Below are 14,894 nucleotides of genomic sequence, written 5' to 3' on the forward strand. Positions count from 1 at the left end.
TAGAGCATCAAATTCTATTCAATTTGATGTATAATTTCACAAGTTTACGCACATCCCAATGACTGTTTCATGCAGCTTCAGTGTTGAGTGTGAGATCTTCAGTTTTGCAAAAATAGACCAATATTGATAGAGGAATTTGGAAAGGTTGTTTTAAACACAATTTTTGACTTCGCAGCTTTGTTGAGACCAGTTGGGGGGTGAACATATCAAAAGTCCCCATCCCTACCCCTTGTGCTAAAGGGATGAGAGTGGTTTTAAAGTTGCATTTTTCAATGTTTTGCTTACACGCTCATATCTTGAGAAAAAGGCGTTCAACCGATATGACTAGCCATACAGAAATGAAGCTTGATAAATTCTCTACAATATTCGTTCTTTGATGATTTGTGATATCTCCAACAGTTTTCGAGATATACGCTCTTAAAAGTGTAAAATTGTTAAAATAACAGCTTTTAATCCTATTTCTTGATGTTTCAGGGCCTACAACTCTCCAACAATGCATTGTAAAAATGAATGTTCACCGTAGATTTGTAGTGATTCGTTTTCTCTTCAATTTGATGTATTATTTTACTACTCAATGTTTTACTTCTATTGTTATAGCAGATTCAATGTGGGGGGTGAAATTTTAATTTTGTAACAATTGATCACTAGACAATGAAATTTGAGACTAGTTGGGAGGTAAACATAGCAGAAATACGCATCTCTAGCCCGTCTATTGAAGGTGTGGAACTGCTAAATTGACACTTGTTGCAGAGTTGAAAATTTCACCCAATGTGGTGGTTATGCAAAACTGAAGATCTCACACTCAACACTGAAGCTGCTGCAACAGTCATTGGGATGTGCGTAAACTTGTGAAATTATACATCAAATTCAAGAGAATTTGATTCTCTATAAGCTCATGATCAGCATGGATTTTTCCCATCGATATTCAAAAAGTTATAAGAGCAAAAGTAGCAAAAAAATGAAGGAAAATGTGTTTTTTCAAAAATTTCACATCTTGTAGAGCGGATATCTCAAAAAGTGAAAGAGATATAGAGAAAGTTTTGAGATCAATATTGTAGGAAATCATGTAAGCTTTAATTTCTTATGGAAAAGTCATGTCTGTAAAATGGATAATCTTCGAGTTATAAGCGAGAAACCAGAAAATGGTACCTTTTAACCACCCCCACCCCCTTAGCACAGTTGGTAGGGGTGGGGACTTTTGATATGTTTACCTCCTCACCACCCTAAACAGAACTGCGGGGTCAAAAATTGTCTTCCAAACTTTTCCCTCTATAACACTTCGTTGACTGGGCTAATAATGATAAAATTATTTTACATACATTATATTATTATGTATGTAGTATATATGACAAAAAATATTTTGAAAAATTAAACACTAACCAAGTAATGAATAAACTATATGACAATAATGATAGCAGGAACACCATCTTATTACTAGCTCCATCTCCCATCTCACAAATAGCTTCCCTTCCCTCCTGGCTTATGCTCTTCTATTCTACATGCTCTTGGTCTACATTCACGCTCTTGTATGGATAAATACATTTTCCCCATTGGAATTTGACAATAAAACCATGAGCTTGTCTACGTACCGAGTGATGAGTATGTTGTTTCACATAACGTGAAATGCACTTTACTCCAACATTCTCATAATACGCGTGACAAATTAAAGAGGTAATATAATGTGGAGTCATTCAAGTCACAGACAGGACACATTTCCTCAAATTCAATCCAATACCTCTGACCATCAACGTAAATAAAAGTATTATCTTTAATTCGTATATGCACGTCAGATCATGCATGAACCGAAAAACAAAATTAGGAAAGTTCCGTTGAAACACGTTGTGACTTACATGTAGCTGCTCACACGGACGAACGCAACCAGCAAGTGCAAGCGTTCAGTGTGAGTGTTCCTATTGCTCTTTCCACATTTTGTTTCTCACCTGCACGATTGATTGATTCTTTATCACAAATGACAATGTACTGCCAGGTCTTGCAAGACCCATTGCATTACCAACACTACATTATAATGGAAACAGATGAAAATGTAACATATTCATTTAACTTGGTCATGCATAACCAAGCGTGTACTTGCACATCTACGCATTCAATGTGATCACACCCTTAATTGTGTAGTACTCCGAATAATTTTAATTGGAATTCACTCTTTATAGAGTCAGGATTCAGCAACCTATAGAATTAAGATGATTGAGAATTCTATGCTATACTTGCTCGAATCCTCATTTCTCTAGTATATGTTCCATGACCTGCGCAAGATGATAAGTAATATTAGTAGTATGGTAATTAAAATTAATAGTTAAAATATCAGTTATCAGTAATAGTCTTTCTAGTTTTATTTGCTTCTTTAATCTGCTGTAAAATATTCTAGAATAAGAATGAAATCTCTGGCCTCGATCCAACCCCCCTAGGGCCCAAGGTCTGGGGATCGAGGATCAATATCTCCCTTCCCCATGTGGGGGCTATAGTTGTCATCAAACCTTGCAACTTGCAACACGTCATGATAAACTACGCAGTGGTGAGAAACCTCACATTAGAAGTCACATCAATGAGAAGCGATTTCATTTTGTGTGAATTTTGTAATTACAATACATAAGTAGCTGGATTTCGTCTTCGAACAAGCATGTTCTGATCCACACCAAATTAAAAAAATCAAATTCTTAAAAATTTCCGAAGGAAGTATAGCCTATCCAAGGAAGGTGTTTTCCGTAAGTGATTAATGTAAATGTATAATGGAAACAACACAACTGTTGGAGGCACAGTTCTTTTATTTCCTGTTCCACCATACATACGCAGGAGTCTTAAAATTATTGAGATTGATTATTTTTTCTATTTAAGCCTCCACGATATATCCTTGACATACGGTACGGTACATTTTTATAACCAGGCAGGTTTCATAGAATAACGGGTCGATTTGATTTTTTTGTAATTGTATTTTGCTCCTCTATATTTAATGCCATCAACCAGGAGCGCCAGTCTTCTAATATTTGAAAAGCACTTTGCGATATCTTCCTGCATGTCTCTCATATCAATTTTACTGGCATCCAATAAAATCGGAACAATACCACATTTGTGCATTGTTATACAGTTGAAATCATCGTTGGAAAGTGCACTTATTGCTTTAATTAGGGCTGCTTTTTCTTCTAGAGATTTACTTTTCTTGAGATGTGATATGAGTGGATTGATAGTGCCCATCCTTCCAATATCGTAGCTATTATTCTTCCATTTGCAGCTCTGCATGATCGCTAGAGAGGCGTACATCATGATGTATCCTTTATGTTTGGATATTATAGCTGACAGTTTTGGAAGCATTCCTAGCTCTGTGAGGATTGCCACGTTTTGTTTATCTTTGGCTATCTGAAAATTATGCATCAAAAATAATCAAGAGATTCATTATGATTTCAAATTATTTTAAAATTGTCTACACTAAAGGGCATATAAAAGCGCACTACCGCAGCAAATTATTGGTATTTTGTTCCAGAAAAAACAATACAGTGATGTGGTACATATTGTCTGAAAGACTGTATTGTATTGTAAGAAAAAGTTGATTTTCACGCCTGGATGTTATTTAAATTTGATACCGTACAAAACATAAAAAATTGAAACAAAAATACATATAGAGTTCACCATGGAAAACTGGAGCTTTTTTAAATGAACGACATTTAAATATCGAACCGTATTTCAAGGTGTAAAAGTATCATCAAGTTTTAAACGTAGAATAACGACTCACAGACTTCATAATGTTGGTGTTGGAAATCTTATGTTTAATAATGTTATTTATGTTTAATGTTCGAGGTTGGTAATGTTGAAGGTTTAAAAGTAATTTATCGGTAGAAAAAAGATACTTGAAGAGGAAATTTGGAATTTATTTTTCCAAAAACAATAAGATAACTTACCGTACTTATTGCAATAAAATGCATGTACCGGTATTAAAAGTTGATGATAAATTTATTACAGATTACTAAAGAGAAAGTAACATTGCTGCCAAAATAATGCTGTATGTACCTAGACATAACAATAAATTACAAGAAAATCACTGTGGCCTTGCGGGGGGGAAGGGAAAATTATTATTTCTCATGACCTGTTAGTGACTACACCTGAGAACCACTTTCGGATCTCATGGCAGTAAAGTTATTAATAATTTATCTGTAAACCTTAGAATACTGAAATGTTGTAATAAAAGCATTACAATAATGGAATGAAAATACTATGACAATCTTCATTTACCTCAGAAATTGCTGCACACGTGTGTCCCAACACATTGAGATCCGGCGAATCGAGCATTCTAATAATGACTTCAAACCCTCCCACATAGCTTCGTACCAATTCGCCTGCATCATCATAGTTCCGTATACACGGTATAAGCGCCCAGGCAGCTTTTGCTTGAACCTCAATGGACGGATTTTTCAAAACTGACCAAATAAGTCTCACAAAGTCGTTTCTCACTATGTCGTCCACGCATTCCTTTTCCTGTGCACATTCTCCAATCACAGCGCAAGTGTTGACCAGCAAGTCTGTATTGACAACTTTCAACGATTTCTTCAGTGTGTTCATAGTCTCTTCGCTTCCTCGTAGAATGAGCGCTCTTCTGTTCTCTGACAGTTGGCAAAGCTCTGCAAGGGCTCCTACAGTATTCACTCGAATCTGAAAACAGCCAAGCCACCATTATGTGTACGGTACTTGAATAAATGAGTGGTGATTATATTATAATATCATTTATTAAGCCTATTTGTTTCTATTACTGAAATTTAGTCATAACTTACCGATGACACCAGCTCACTAAACTTATTCAGAAATTCAATTGTAAAATCTATTTTTGTAATTGATTAACTTTTCAATTTTTTTATCAACCTCCTCTCGATTGAAATAGTGCAGTACCTAACTCTGATATTCTTTTCCTCGATCGCACCCGCCCCTTGCCCACGCATATTCAGAAAAAATTATGCTTCTTCAATATTCCAATTATTTTCAAAGAGTTAACTATTCAAAGCTCTAATTTATTATAACGGCCCTTGATAATGTAGGCTACATACAGCTATGCCAGTTTATTCTAACATTATAATGCAATTGAAACAATATTAAGTTAAATCTTCATTCTCTTACAAAAACATTATTTTGTTACCGGTACTGAGAACTCTACGCAAATTCAATTTAATGTAAATTAAAATTACCTCTTCATTCTCTTCATCTTGAATAGGCCTTGTTATTAGTTGAATCAACTTTGGAAACACATTCTTCTTCATCATTACTTTCAAATCATACTTTGCACATTTCCATATGGCTCCTGTAATTGCTGCTAGAAGTCGCTTTTGTTCATCGGGTGCATCCAACAAGTCGACCAGATAGTCGATGCCATTGTGCTTGAAAACCAGCTCTCTAGCCTGTGCATCAGCGCAGCTCCTGAAAATCGCTCTGGCGCTGAGTTCTTTCACATCGGCATTTTTGGATTTCAGTCTTTTCAAAACAAACCTGATGATATCCTCCTTAACTATGGCTTTCTGGTAAGATTCGTCCACGGCACAATTCTGGAGCAAGCCCATTGTGTACTCGACTAGTTGCACGTTTTTCGCCTGTAGGAAGTTTCTGATAACTTTGGTGATGCCTAGATTGAAGAGTTGGGTTTTGACTGAATCACAATACGATAGCTGGTAGAACGCCTTCATGCAGTTGATGAGTGTTTCGATTTGTTCTTTTTCTTCGGCGCTGAGTTGGTTTTCGCTTCTGGTGACCAATGTTAGTGGCACGTCGACCAGTTTGATGAGTGTCTCGATTCCCTGCCTGCGCTGGAACTCATCTCGACCTCGCTGCAGTTCGGCCATTTGCGAAATAATGAGAGCGCTGGTCGCCTGCAGCTCTGCGATCGGACGCTCCAGGTACGAAATCAGGCTTGGGATCACTCCTGGTAACAACATGTTGATGTAAATCAAGCAGGTAAAAATCCTAATATTGTCTCCTCGACACAATTTACTTTATTTAAATTTATTTGATCAAAGGTATAAACTTCAAATAATACCTACTCAGAAAATTACAAAAAATGACTTGAAAAAAGTATTATACAAAGAAATAAAAAAATATATCCTTTACAATACCCTACTATTGTATTAAATGAAAATTGGAAAGGTATTAATATGATGCTCAGTTAAGAAAACTCCTTATTTGTCCAAATCCTCTTTATTTCTTGAATGGGGTTTTCTATTACAAATATTACAAGACATTTTAAACACTGAATGAAACTAATTTAAATAGTTGAAACCACTCATTTATACTGGGATAAATTTAGAAACTAGTAACAGTTGTTACACCATTCAATCTCTATTAAACTGTTTGGTAATACTATCGCTGTTGTGATATCAATATTGAATGAAGTGACTAGAAATTGATCAAGCGTATTTAAATGAAAAAAATAGTAATAACTACCGTAATAAGACGTTGATGAGAAGTTCCATTTTTACCCATACATTCAATACACTTGAAAACTGAGTGAAACTAATAATAATGTCAAAAACACTTGATAATTATTTAATTAAATATGGTTCTTGCACCTTTATCAACATATTGAACTGCTTTTAAAACTTTATGAATTGTGGCTTTCTGTATTTGAAACCAATTACCATACTGTGAAAGCTACTTTAAATTGACAAAACCACATATCAAAACATTTTGAGAAAGAGTTTTGATAGAAACACAATAATTATCAATGGAGAAATGACTGACTATAGTAAGATTCAGGTTATAAAGTCAGCATCTGATTAACTTGATATCCTTGTCTGTCGTTGAACAAAGCACATAGCTCTAACCTTTTCAACTCCCCACCGTTGCCAAATTGTTTGTATGTACAAATATTATGAATTACCAAAACGTTTTATCTCAATAATTATAAAAATGTATGAAATCATGATAAAATATTTTCTTCATGGATAAAATAAATTATTTGGGACAAAATTGATCATTATTAACAAGAATCAGCGATTAAATCAGATCAGATCCTTCTTGAATCACAGCTATAGATCAAAAGAGCATAAATACAAAAATTGTGATTTTGGATTTTGTAATTTTTTGTACTCTAATTTAGTGACAGCTTACGGTATTTCAAAACCCTAATCGTTTACAAGTTGGGTTATTATCCTATCTAGCCCCCGTGGGTTGGGGGAGCTTTGAGTCGATCATCGTACCGGTACTCAAGAATGTGTTGAAAACCAGAATTCACCCACAGTATTCATGCTTGTCGTAGGAGGCGACTAAAATGGACTTCAAGGCAACTTCTGGAGTTTCCCATCAGGGTAGTTTCGGAGGGGCAAAAAGAAAAACCCAAGAGACCAGAGATGGGCGAAACTCCAGGCACAAAGGGGGGTCAAGAGGCTGAGTCGAGGGTGGCCGGGCGCCCTAGAGGCAGTTTTGCGTCCCCTTCTCAGCGGAAGGACCTACAAAAAGGCCAGGAGTTGAACTCACGTAGGTCACGAGTTTGTGGGTGGAGTGGCCAAAACTCACCACTGCTCAAAGAAGGGCGGCCATTTAGGCAAAACGTCTTGGGAGATGTGAGGCTTTTGACCCTGCGAAGTTTCGCAGGAGCAAAAAGAAAAAAACCCAAGAGACCAGTGATGGGTGAAAAACCAGGCACAAATGGGGGTCAAGAGGCTTAGTCAAGGGTGGCCGGGCGCCCTAGAGGCAACTTGGCCGCCCCTTCCTCAGCGGAAGGACCTACAAAGAAGGCCAGGAGTGGAACTCACGTAGGTGTCGAGGACTAATCAGTCTGAAGAGACTGCCAAGCATATCACACTGGATTGCGACAAGGATTGCAATATCCCTAGTATAGGGAAAAACTCCTGGTTCTTGTAAAGGACATAGGTATTGGTTTGCCTAACTAACATAATACTTGGGAACACAATAAGCTTCGGTTGACGTGTGGGGTTCTTCGAACCTTTGAATCCGTCCCTTCGAAAAAAAATAATAAACAATATCCTATCTACATTTTGAAAAAATAATAAGGATCAAACAGCACATTGATTCTTTTGCAGGTGTCCTTCTATCAAAAAGTGCCTATCAAAAAGATACACGTTATGAATATTTTGCTTGTGATCTCAAGCTCAACATCGATAAAATGTATTACCGTACATGTTTTACAAACTAAATGTGAAACAGATGGTGTAGCTCTAGGAAAATTTTGTTTTATAGAAAAACTTTTGTCAGACTTTAATGGCAAGTTCCACACACCACGGAAAGACCAATGCGATCAATGTTTCAAATATTCACATTATGTCAGATGAAGAAAAGGAAAGCAATAACAGGAAGCTCCTGAAAATATTAGAAACTGTGAGGCTCAAAAATGACAGTAAAAAATAAGTAAAGGTGAAATAAATTTTGTCCCATTAATTAATACATAGGCAATTTTCAGTAAGAAGAGACTAGCCGTTTACGATTTAATAGTTTACAATAATGCAAACAGGAATAATAATGCAATATATGCGAATAATAAAAATAATGCAAACATTGGTCTTCCAATTTTGTTAGATATGGCATTAAGGGCTAGCTGGGAGAGGATCAATTATTTATTGAGGTTGCGCCCAATCTATATTTTAATTTCAAATGAGCATCATATATTGTCTACGGCCTAACTATTATGCTACAAGCGTAAACAGTTTTATTTGACATATTTAAGAGTCGAAACAATCAATGAATTCAAACTCACCTAGTTCTATAACCAGTCTTTGAAGAACTTCAATCTGAGTCATTTTCAGCAACACATCCAAAGTTGCCCTGTTGCAGTCGTAATCGTTACATTTCAATATATTCGCCAACAAGTGATAACCACCTGTTTACAAAGATAAGAATAATTTTCTATTTTGTTGGAAAGTATTCTTTAATTTATAGTCATTATCTAGCAGCCAAAGGAGCAATACTGGTGAGCATGCATGTTGATATTTTTCTGATTATTCTATCATAAGTATGAGTGAAAAGTTTGTGCCTTTGGTAAGAATTTCTGTCAATTTTGGCTATACCTCTATACCTAGTAATTTCTGGTCTAATACTAATAAGCAATGTTATTATAACTTTAATTGCTACTGTTTTATTAAAAAACAGTTTTTGAATATTGATTCTTTAGTGATTCATACAATAAGTACATCATCAAAATATTAAGGAGAGAAAATAAGGTAACCTTGTGATATTCCTCTGTCAAATTTAGATAAGGTTACACTAGTCCGAAATAGAGCACTCTCATCTAAATTCATTAAAGCTCTGACTTGACTCTCATCGCAAAGTTTCAACAGAAATTTAACATTTCTATGGCTTGATTAAGGTTTGATTTGATGAGAGTCCTGTTAGATGCTATTCAAGATTTCAAATCGAGTAGTAGCCTGCTACAACTTTCTTTGAGAAATCGAATTTTAATAAATAAAGTTGCTCATCTTTAGATTAATTACTACAGTTTTAAAATACAATAAGTTTTAATACGTTGTACCAAAACAAACCTGAATCCTTCATGGCATCTCGTACTTTCTCATTTTTAAAATCGTATTTTACAAGTTTTTCCAATAGACTTCGAGTCTCAACTTGATTGGCAGGTTTAATTTTTTTTACAAGTTTTCGGACGTGCCAGTATATTTGTTGTTTTTCATCTCCAGTATTATCCACGTCCGATTTTCGTCCTGAACATAGTAGAAATATTTTTTAGAAAATTTCATTCAGTATTTAAAGCAGATAGAATATGGAACTTTTTGACCGCTCCACCAGTCTTTTTAAAAAAGTGTGTGAATATTTTAAACATAAACTTAATCATTACTTACTTGATACATGCTTGTTAAAGCGAAAGTTAAATCATCTAGGTAGTAATTTTCGACGCAAAAACTTGATTTAATTCATTTTTGTTCAATAGGTTAAAAGCTCTAGCTATGGTACTAGCTAGCAGCCAATTTGAGATATTCCACCAAATGTGCTCTAAAACAAATAGACCTAAAACTAAATCTGACGAATGGATTTATCATTTTATGAAACATTTAAATAAGTACCTACCTATGTATTTAAAACTCAAAAGGTCTGATAATAAATTAGTTGAATAATTAAATTTGGGAAGGTTCATCTTTGTAGATAAAGAAGGTGTCAGTAAGCTATAAAATGAATATATTACACCGTGTACTTGGTATTGTTCGGTATTAATAATGCTATTCTAGTTGATGTTTAGATAGCAAAGAATAAGCAAATTTTGTATTGATAAAAATCTTCTGTATCATTTGACCTTATACCTTTTTCTTTATCCATTACGCACAGTTTTGGAATCAATGGCCTTGTGTCCATATAGAACGCCCATTATTATTTTAGAAGTTAAATTCACAGTATCACGTAAAACAATGGTTTACTTAACCACTTGAGTGAAAGACATCTAGAGCTTCTATGATGATGAACGTTTCTAAACAAATAATATTAAAACAAAGAAATTCACGTTGATGTAGAATGGACTTTTAGAGCATAGACCGTCAAAAGCTTTAATAGTTATTTTACGCAACATTTTATATCAATTTAAAAAAAACAATAGATTAGCAATATTATAAACAAACTTATTTTTATAAAACTTACTCTCCCTTAGTATTTGTTCCATCATTATTGTAATTTTGAGCCTGGTAGTGTATTTCCTTTTGGACGTTGGATTTTAAAATTAAGTAAAGGTATGAAGTAGTAATCTTAAAAATTTTAAAAACATCACAAATTTTCACAAAAAGTATTTTTTAACCTATGCCGGGTAGCGTCAGAGCCCCGATAAGAAATTTTGTCTTTGACACACATCATATGACTTAATTCGCAATTTCTGATTTAGCCTACGTATCAGCAGTAATTAATCAGATTATACTTTTACCATACAACTTGTTGAATACATCATGGAATAACGAAAGCATGAGGATAGTCTTGTAGAATAGTAATGTTAGCAAAATTTTGAGATTATTTAATAGTAGGTAAAGTCAAACAAAGGTGAGGTGGAACATCCACCATGGTCTCCTCACCAATAGAAGCCATATGGATAAATATATATTTTTGGATTAATATTTTATTATAACCACACTATTAAAGGCTAGATATAACCAGTTATATAGTTACTGTAGATATGACAGTTTGGCTTCATGAAAGGACTGGGAACTAGAGATGCGCTTACCTTAAAAGGCCCTATACAGGTCCTTTTCCAACGCTGCCGCGACATGAACTGTTATATATATGCCTGCTTCATCGATTATCAAAAAGCATTTGACAGAGTTCAACATAATAAAATGATGGAGGTCCTGCGGGATAGCGGAATTGATGGTAAGGATTTGCGTTTAATTAAAAACCTGTATTGGAATCGGTCGGCATCTGTTAGAGTCAACAATGAGAAAATAGAAGAAGTTAAAATTCTCCGAGGAGTACGGCAGGGTTGTAAATTATCTCCGCTAATATTCAACTTGTACTCAGAGGCAATTTTCCAAGAAGCCTTGGAATACTCGGAGGCCGGCGTACTATTGAATGGAGATAGATTCAACAATTTCAGGTATGCTGATGATACAGTAATTTTTGCCGACACCCCGCAAGGACTTCAACTGCTAATGGACAAAGTAGCTGAAGTTAGTAAAAAATATGGGCTGGATGTCAACATTAACAAAACAAAGACAATGATAATTAGTAAAGAAAAAGTTGAGAATGTGCATTTTACTATTGATGGTAGGGTAGTGGAGAGAGTGCCGACTTATATTTGCCTGGGTAGTTTTGAATGAGCAGTGGGACCATTCTCAGGAGGTGAGAGCTCGGATTGAAAAGGCGAGAACGGCATTCAAAATCATGTCAAGAGTGTTCAAGTCGCATAATTTGACCCTTGAACTGAAAATTAGACTCCTCCGTTGTTATATATTATTTTCCATTTTGTTATATGGAGTTGAGTCTTGTACCCTGACTGAAACAACAACAAAGAAACTTGAAGCGTTCGAGATGTGGACCTATAGACGAATTCTGAAAATATCATGGATGGACAAAGTTTCCAACAACAGGGTTCTTCAACAACTCAGTAAGAAGGTGGAGATAATGTACACTGTCAAGAGACGAAAATTGGAGTATCTGGAACACATTATGAGGAATGGAACTAAATATCAGTTGTTAAAATGAGAACTACAGGGTAAAGTTCTTTGCAGGAGAGGTGTTGGTAGGAGACGAATTTCCTGGTTAAAGAACTTGAGAACATGGTTTGCAGTGTCCACCCCGGAACTTTTTAGAGCGGCTGACAACAAAGTTATAATTAGTTATAATTGCCAGAATGATTGCCAACATTCGGTAACGGATAGGCACCAGAAGAAGAAGAAGAAGATATGACAAGAGCCATCTTGTGACATAAATTTTGTGAATTATTGAATGTCTCTATTTTTATAACTTGTGTTACAATACGAGGATTTCTAATATTTGGGGCAACTCAATTGCTATCCACTCATCGCATTCATTTTTTTTTCTTAATGAGATATCTTTTTTATGTGATGATAACCACATTGTTCGGAGAATGATAACCACATAAGCAAAGAATTCAATACCAAGTTATGTATTATATTTATTCATCATGTTCCTCTTACAATTGAGAACAAAATTAGTTCCATACCAACTGCCTTACAACTATTTATCAATTTTGTACTTTACCATGGCTTTCACTTTCATATATAATATAAAAACTCATGGAAGACCATATCAATGTCCAGCAGCTCATTAGTGATTAAAACACACTAGCAAATCGAGTTTTTTCAACTGAAAATATAGCATGATAAGGTTTGCAGTTTTCTTCACTTTTGGTCAGTTATTGTTTTATTCAAATAGGATATTTCACTTTGGCCTGTTACACTTATAAAGCATCGACGATTTGGCACATCAATCTGTCGAGGGGATTGCAAGCGTCACTGTTTGCGTCATCCTGATCGGAGGAGTCCATTTTCTCGAACGATTCACAAGGCACCATCAACTTGGAGTCCAGGTCTGAGGCATCCGGTAAACTATGAAGGGCTTGCTGCAGGATTTCCATAACCTGTAAGAGAGTTTCAATTCATAGAATAGACGTATAGAAATACCTACATTAATTCTCAATATGGATTCGTATCAACTACAGAAATAAATAGTACAACAGAGGAGAAATTAAATTAATTAAACTACAAATAGTTAGGGAAATATGTAGATCTAAGATTCATTAAAGGATAATTTAATTGCAATCACAAGATTGGAGTTGGCGGAAGGGTCTGAATAGTGATCAATGACTGAATAGCAGACGTAAGAGTTTCATTAAAATTTTCTTTGATTGAGGCAATTTGGAATACTTGAGTTTCACATTTCGAATTTCTCATATCGGGTAATTTCAAAAAAAAGATTGATTTACGAAAACCATGCGTAATCGAAAGATCGTGATTGTCCAATATTTCCATAATATTAGCCCATTCAACAAAGACAAAAAACTGGATTTTGTGCAACTAATTAAGAAAAAGCTGAATTTTTGCAGGATGTTAGTATACATAGTACATAGCCTGGAATCACAAAATACTCATCCTCCCCCCGCTTACTTGCACCCTTGGACTCCCCCGAAGTTTGAAATAGCAATGGTTTCGTAAAACAAGTATATCTCGGTACCAAATCAAAGTAACGAGCTGACTTTGATTTCATCGTTTCCAGGATGAATAGAACTACAATTGATGTCATTTTATTGTATATCTATTGTTCAGGAAGTTATTCCCATAGAAAGCCAGAAAATAAGAAACTTTTCACCACCTTATTTTATATTTTGTCGAATAAAAATTTACGTTTCCGTTTTGCGAAAAAATGTTTGATATAAAAGTTATAGCTTGTTTCAAGACCTTCAGAATGGTGTATCATGAGACTTTGTTGATGTCCTATAATCTTAAGGGGCATGTCCAGGAAGGCTGTTAAAAAAGTGTAGTACTAGGTAAATTTAACTGATGAGATGGGGAACGGAGTGAAAAAGCATGCTGGCTCACAAACATTGGTCTTCATAGCTCTACTCTCTCTCAATCGATGCGCTCTCTCACACATCAGTCTTCTCTTTTTAGAGAAAGAAGTTCATTACTTCAGTAGCACCACTATCACAATTGACACGCGCACTCACTCTCACATCAGTCTTCTCTTCCTAGAAAAGTCCATTATTATTATTACTATACACTACATTGTCTACTCATTCTGCGGCTGTTCTAACATGACTGATCTGCTTTTGAGTAGCCTGGCTATAGATTGTATTCTATTGCTTCAACAGTGTTATCAAAGAACACTTCATTTGACTAATTCTTCTAAATCGACATACAAGTTCATTAATATATGAGTGCACTATCTATATATATGAAAGCGAAATGGCACTCACTCACTGACTGACTTACTCACTCACTCACTCACTCGCAGAACTAAAAATCTACCGGACCAAAAACGTTCAAATTTGGTAGGTATGTTCAGTTGGCCCTTTAGAGGCGCACTAAGAAATCTTTTGGCGATATTTTAACTCTAAGGGTGGTTTTTTAGGGTTTAAAGTTCGACTTTTAGCATGTATATTCTTCTTATTCCAATATCTTAAAATTATAATTGAAATGTCCATACCATATGTTAATATAGAACTATAATCTAGAGAGAGTACATCTTCGAAACATTTATTTAAATTAACTATTGAGGATTTTTGCTAGTGATGTCAGAGATATCATGTTTTGCCATCTGCCAAATGTTTCAAATCACAATGTAACAGTATAGGAAATATCTTAAAAATCGATTATTTAGAAATTTGAATATATTTTTTAACTATTAATTGATATTATTTACAAGTATTGATCAAGTTAAACAAACTTGAACTGTTTGCAAAGTTGTATGGGTTATGTAGTTCTCAATAGAGGTTATTGATTTTC

At 35.0% G+C, this 14,894-nt stretch overlaps 2 protein-coding genes across 5 annotated transcripts in view; both read right to left on the minus strand.

The window, feature by feature from the left end:
* LOC111059222 (armadillo repeat-containing protein 4) lies at positions 1 to 12,545 on the minus strand. 4 transcript variants are annotated; one of them, XM_039435222.1, is made up of 6 exons: positions 10,024 to 10,389; positions 9,483 to 9,659; positions 8,702 to 8,824; positions 5,187 to 5,914; positions 4,243 to 4,659; positions 1 to 1,940 (listed from the first exon to the last, which is right to left on the minus strand). In XM_039435222.1, exons 1-6 carry the CDS (start codon positions 10,088 to 10,090, stop codon positions 1,911 to 1,913), a joined length of 1,542 nt encoding a protein of 513 aa, XP_039291156.1. In that variant the 5' UTR covers positions 10,091 to 10,389; the 3' UTR covers positions 1 to 1,910. The 4 variants fall into 4 exon arrangements, with proteins under 4 accessions (XP_039291156.1, XP_022202535.2, XP_039291141.1 ...); XM_022346843.2 differs by lacking the exons at positions 1 to 1,940; positions 10,024 to 10,389 and adding exons at positions 2,766 to 3,372; positions 10,585 to 12,545; XM_039435207.1 differs by lacking the exon at positions 1 to 1,940 and adding an exon at positions 2,766 to 3,372 and having other exon boundaries at positions 10,024 to 10,386.
* The window catches only part of LOC111059224 (mediator of RNA polymerase II transcription subunit 7), an 11,919-nt gene continuing 9,570 nt past the window's right edge, over positions 12,546 to 14,894 (minus strand). Inside the window, exon 3 of the mRNA XM_039435255.1 lies at positions 12,546 to 13,030. Within this exon, the coding sequence (XP_039291189.1) occupies positions 12,851 to 13,030 (180 nt within the window). The 3' untranslated portion in view covers positions 12,546 to 12,850. The remainder of the gene's footprint in view (positions 13,031 to 14,894) is intronic.

The sequence above is a fragment of the Nilaparvata lugens genome, chromosome 1 (assembly GCF_014356525.2).
Source record: "Nilaparvata lugens isolate BPH chromosome 1, ASM1435652v1, whole genome shotgun sequence".
Classification (NCBI taxonomy): Eukaryota; Metazoa; Arthropoda; class Insecta; order Hemiptera; family Delphacidae; genus Nilaparvata; species Nilaparvata lugens.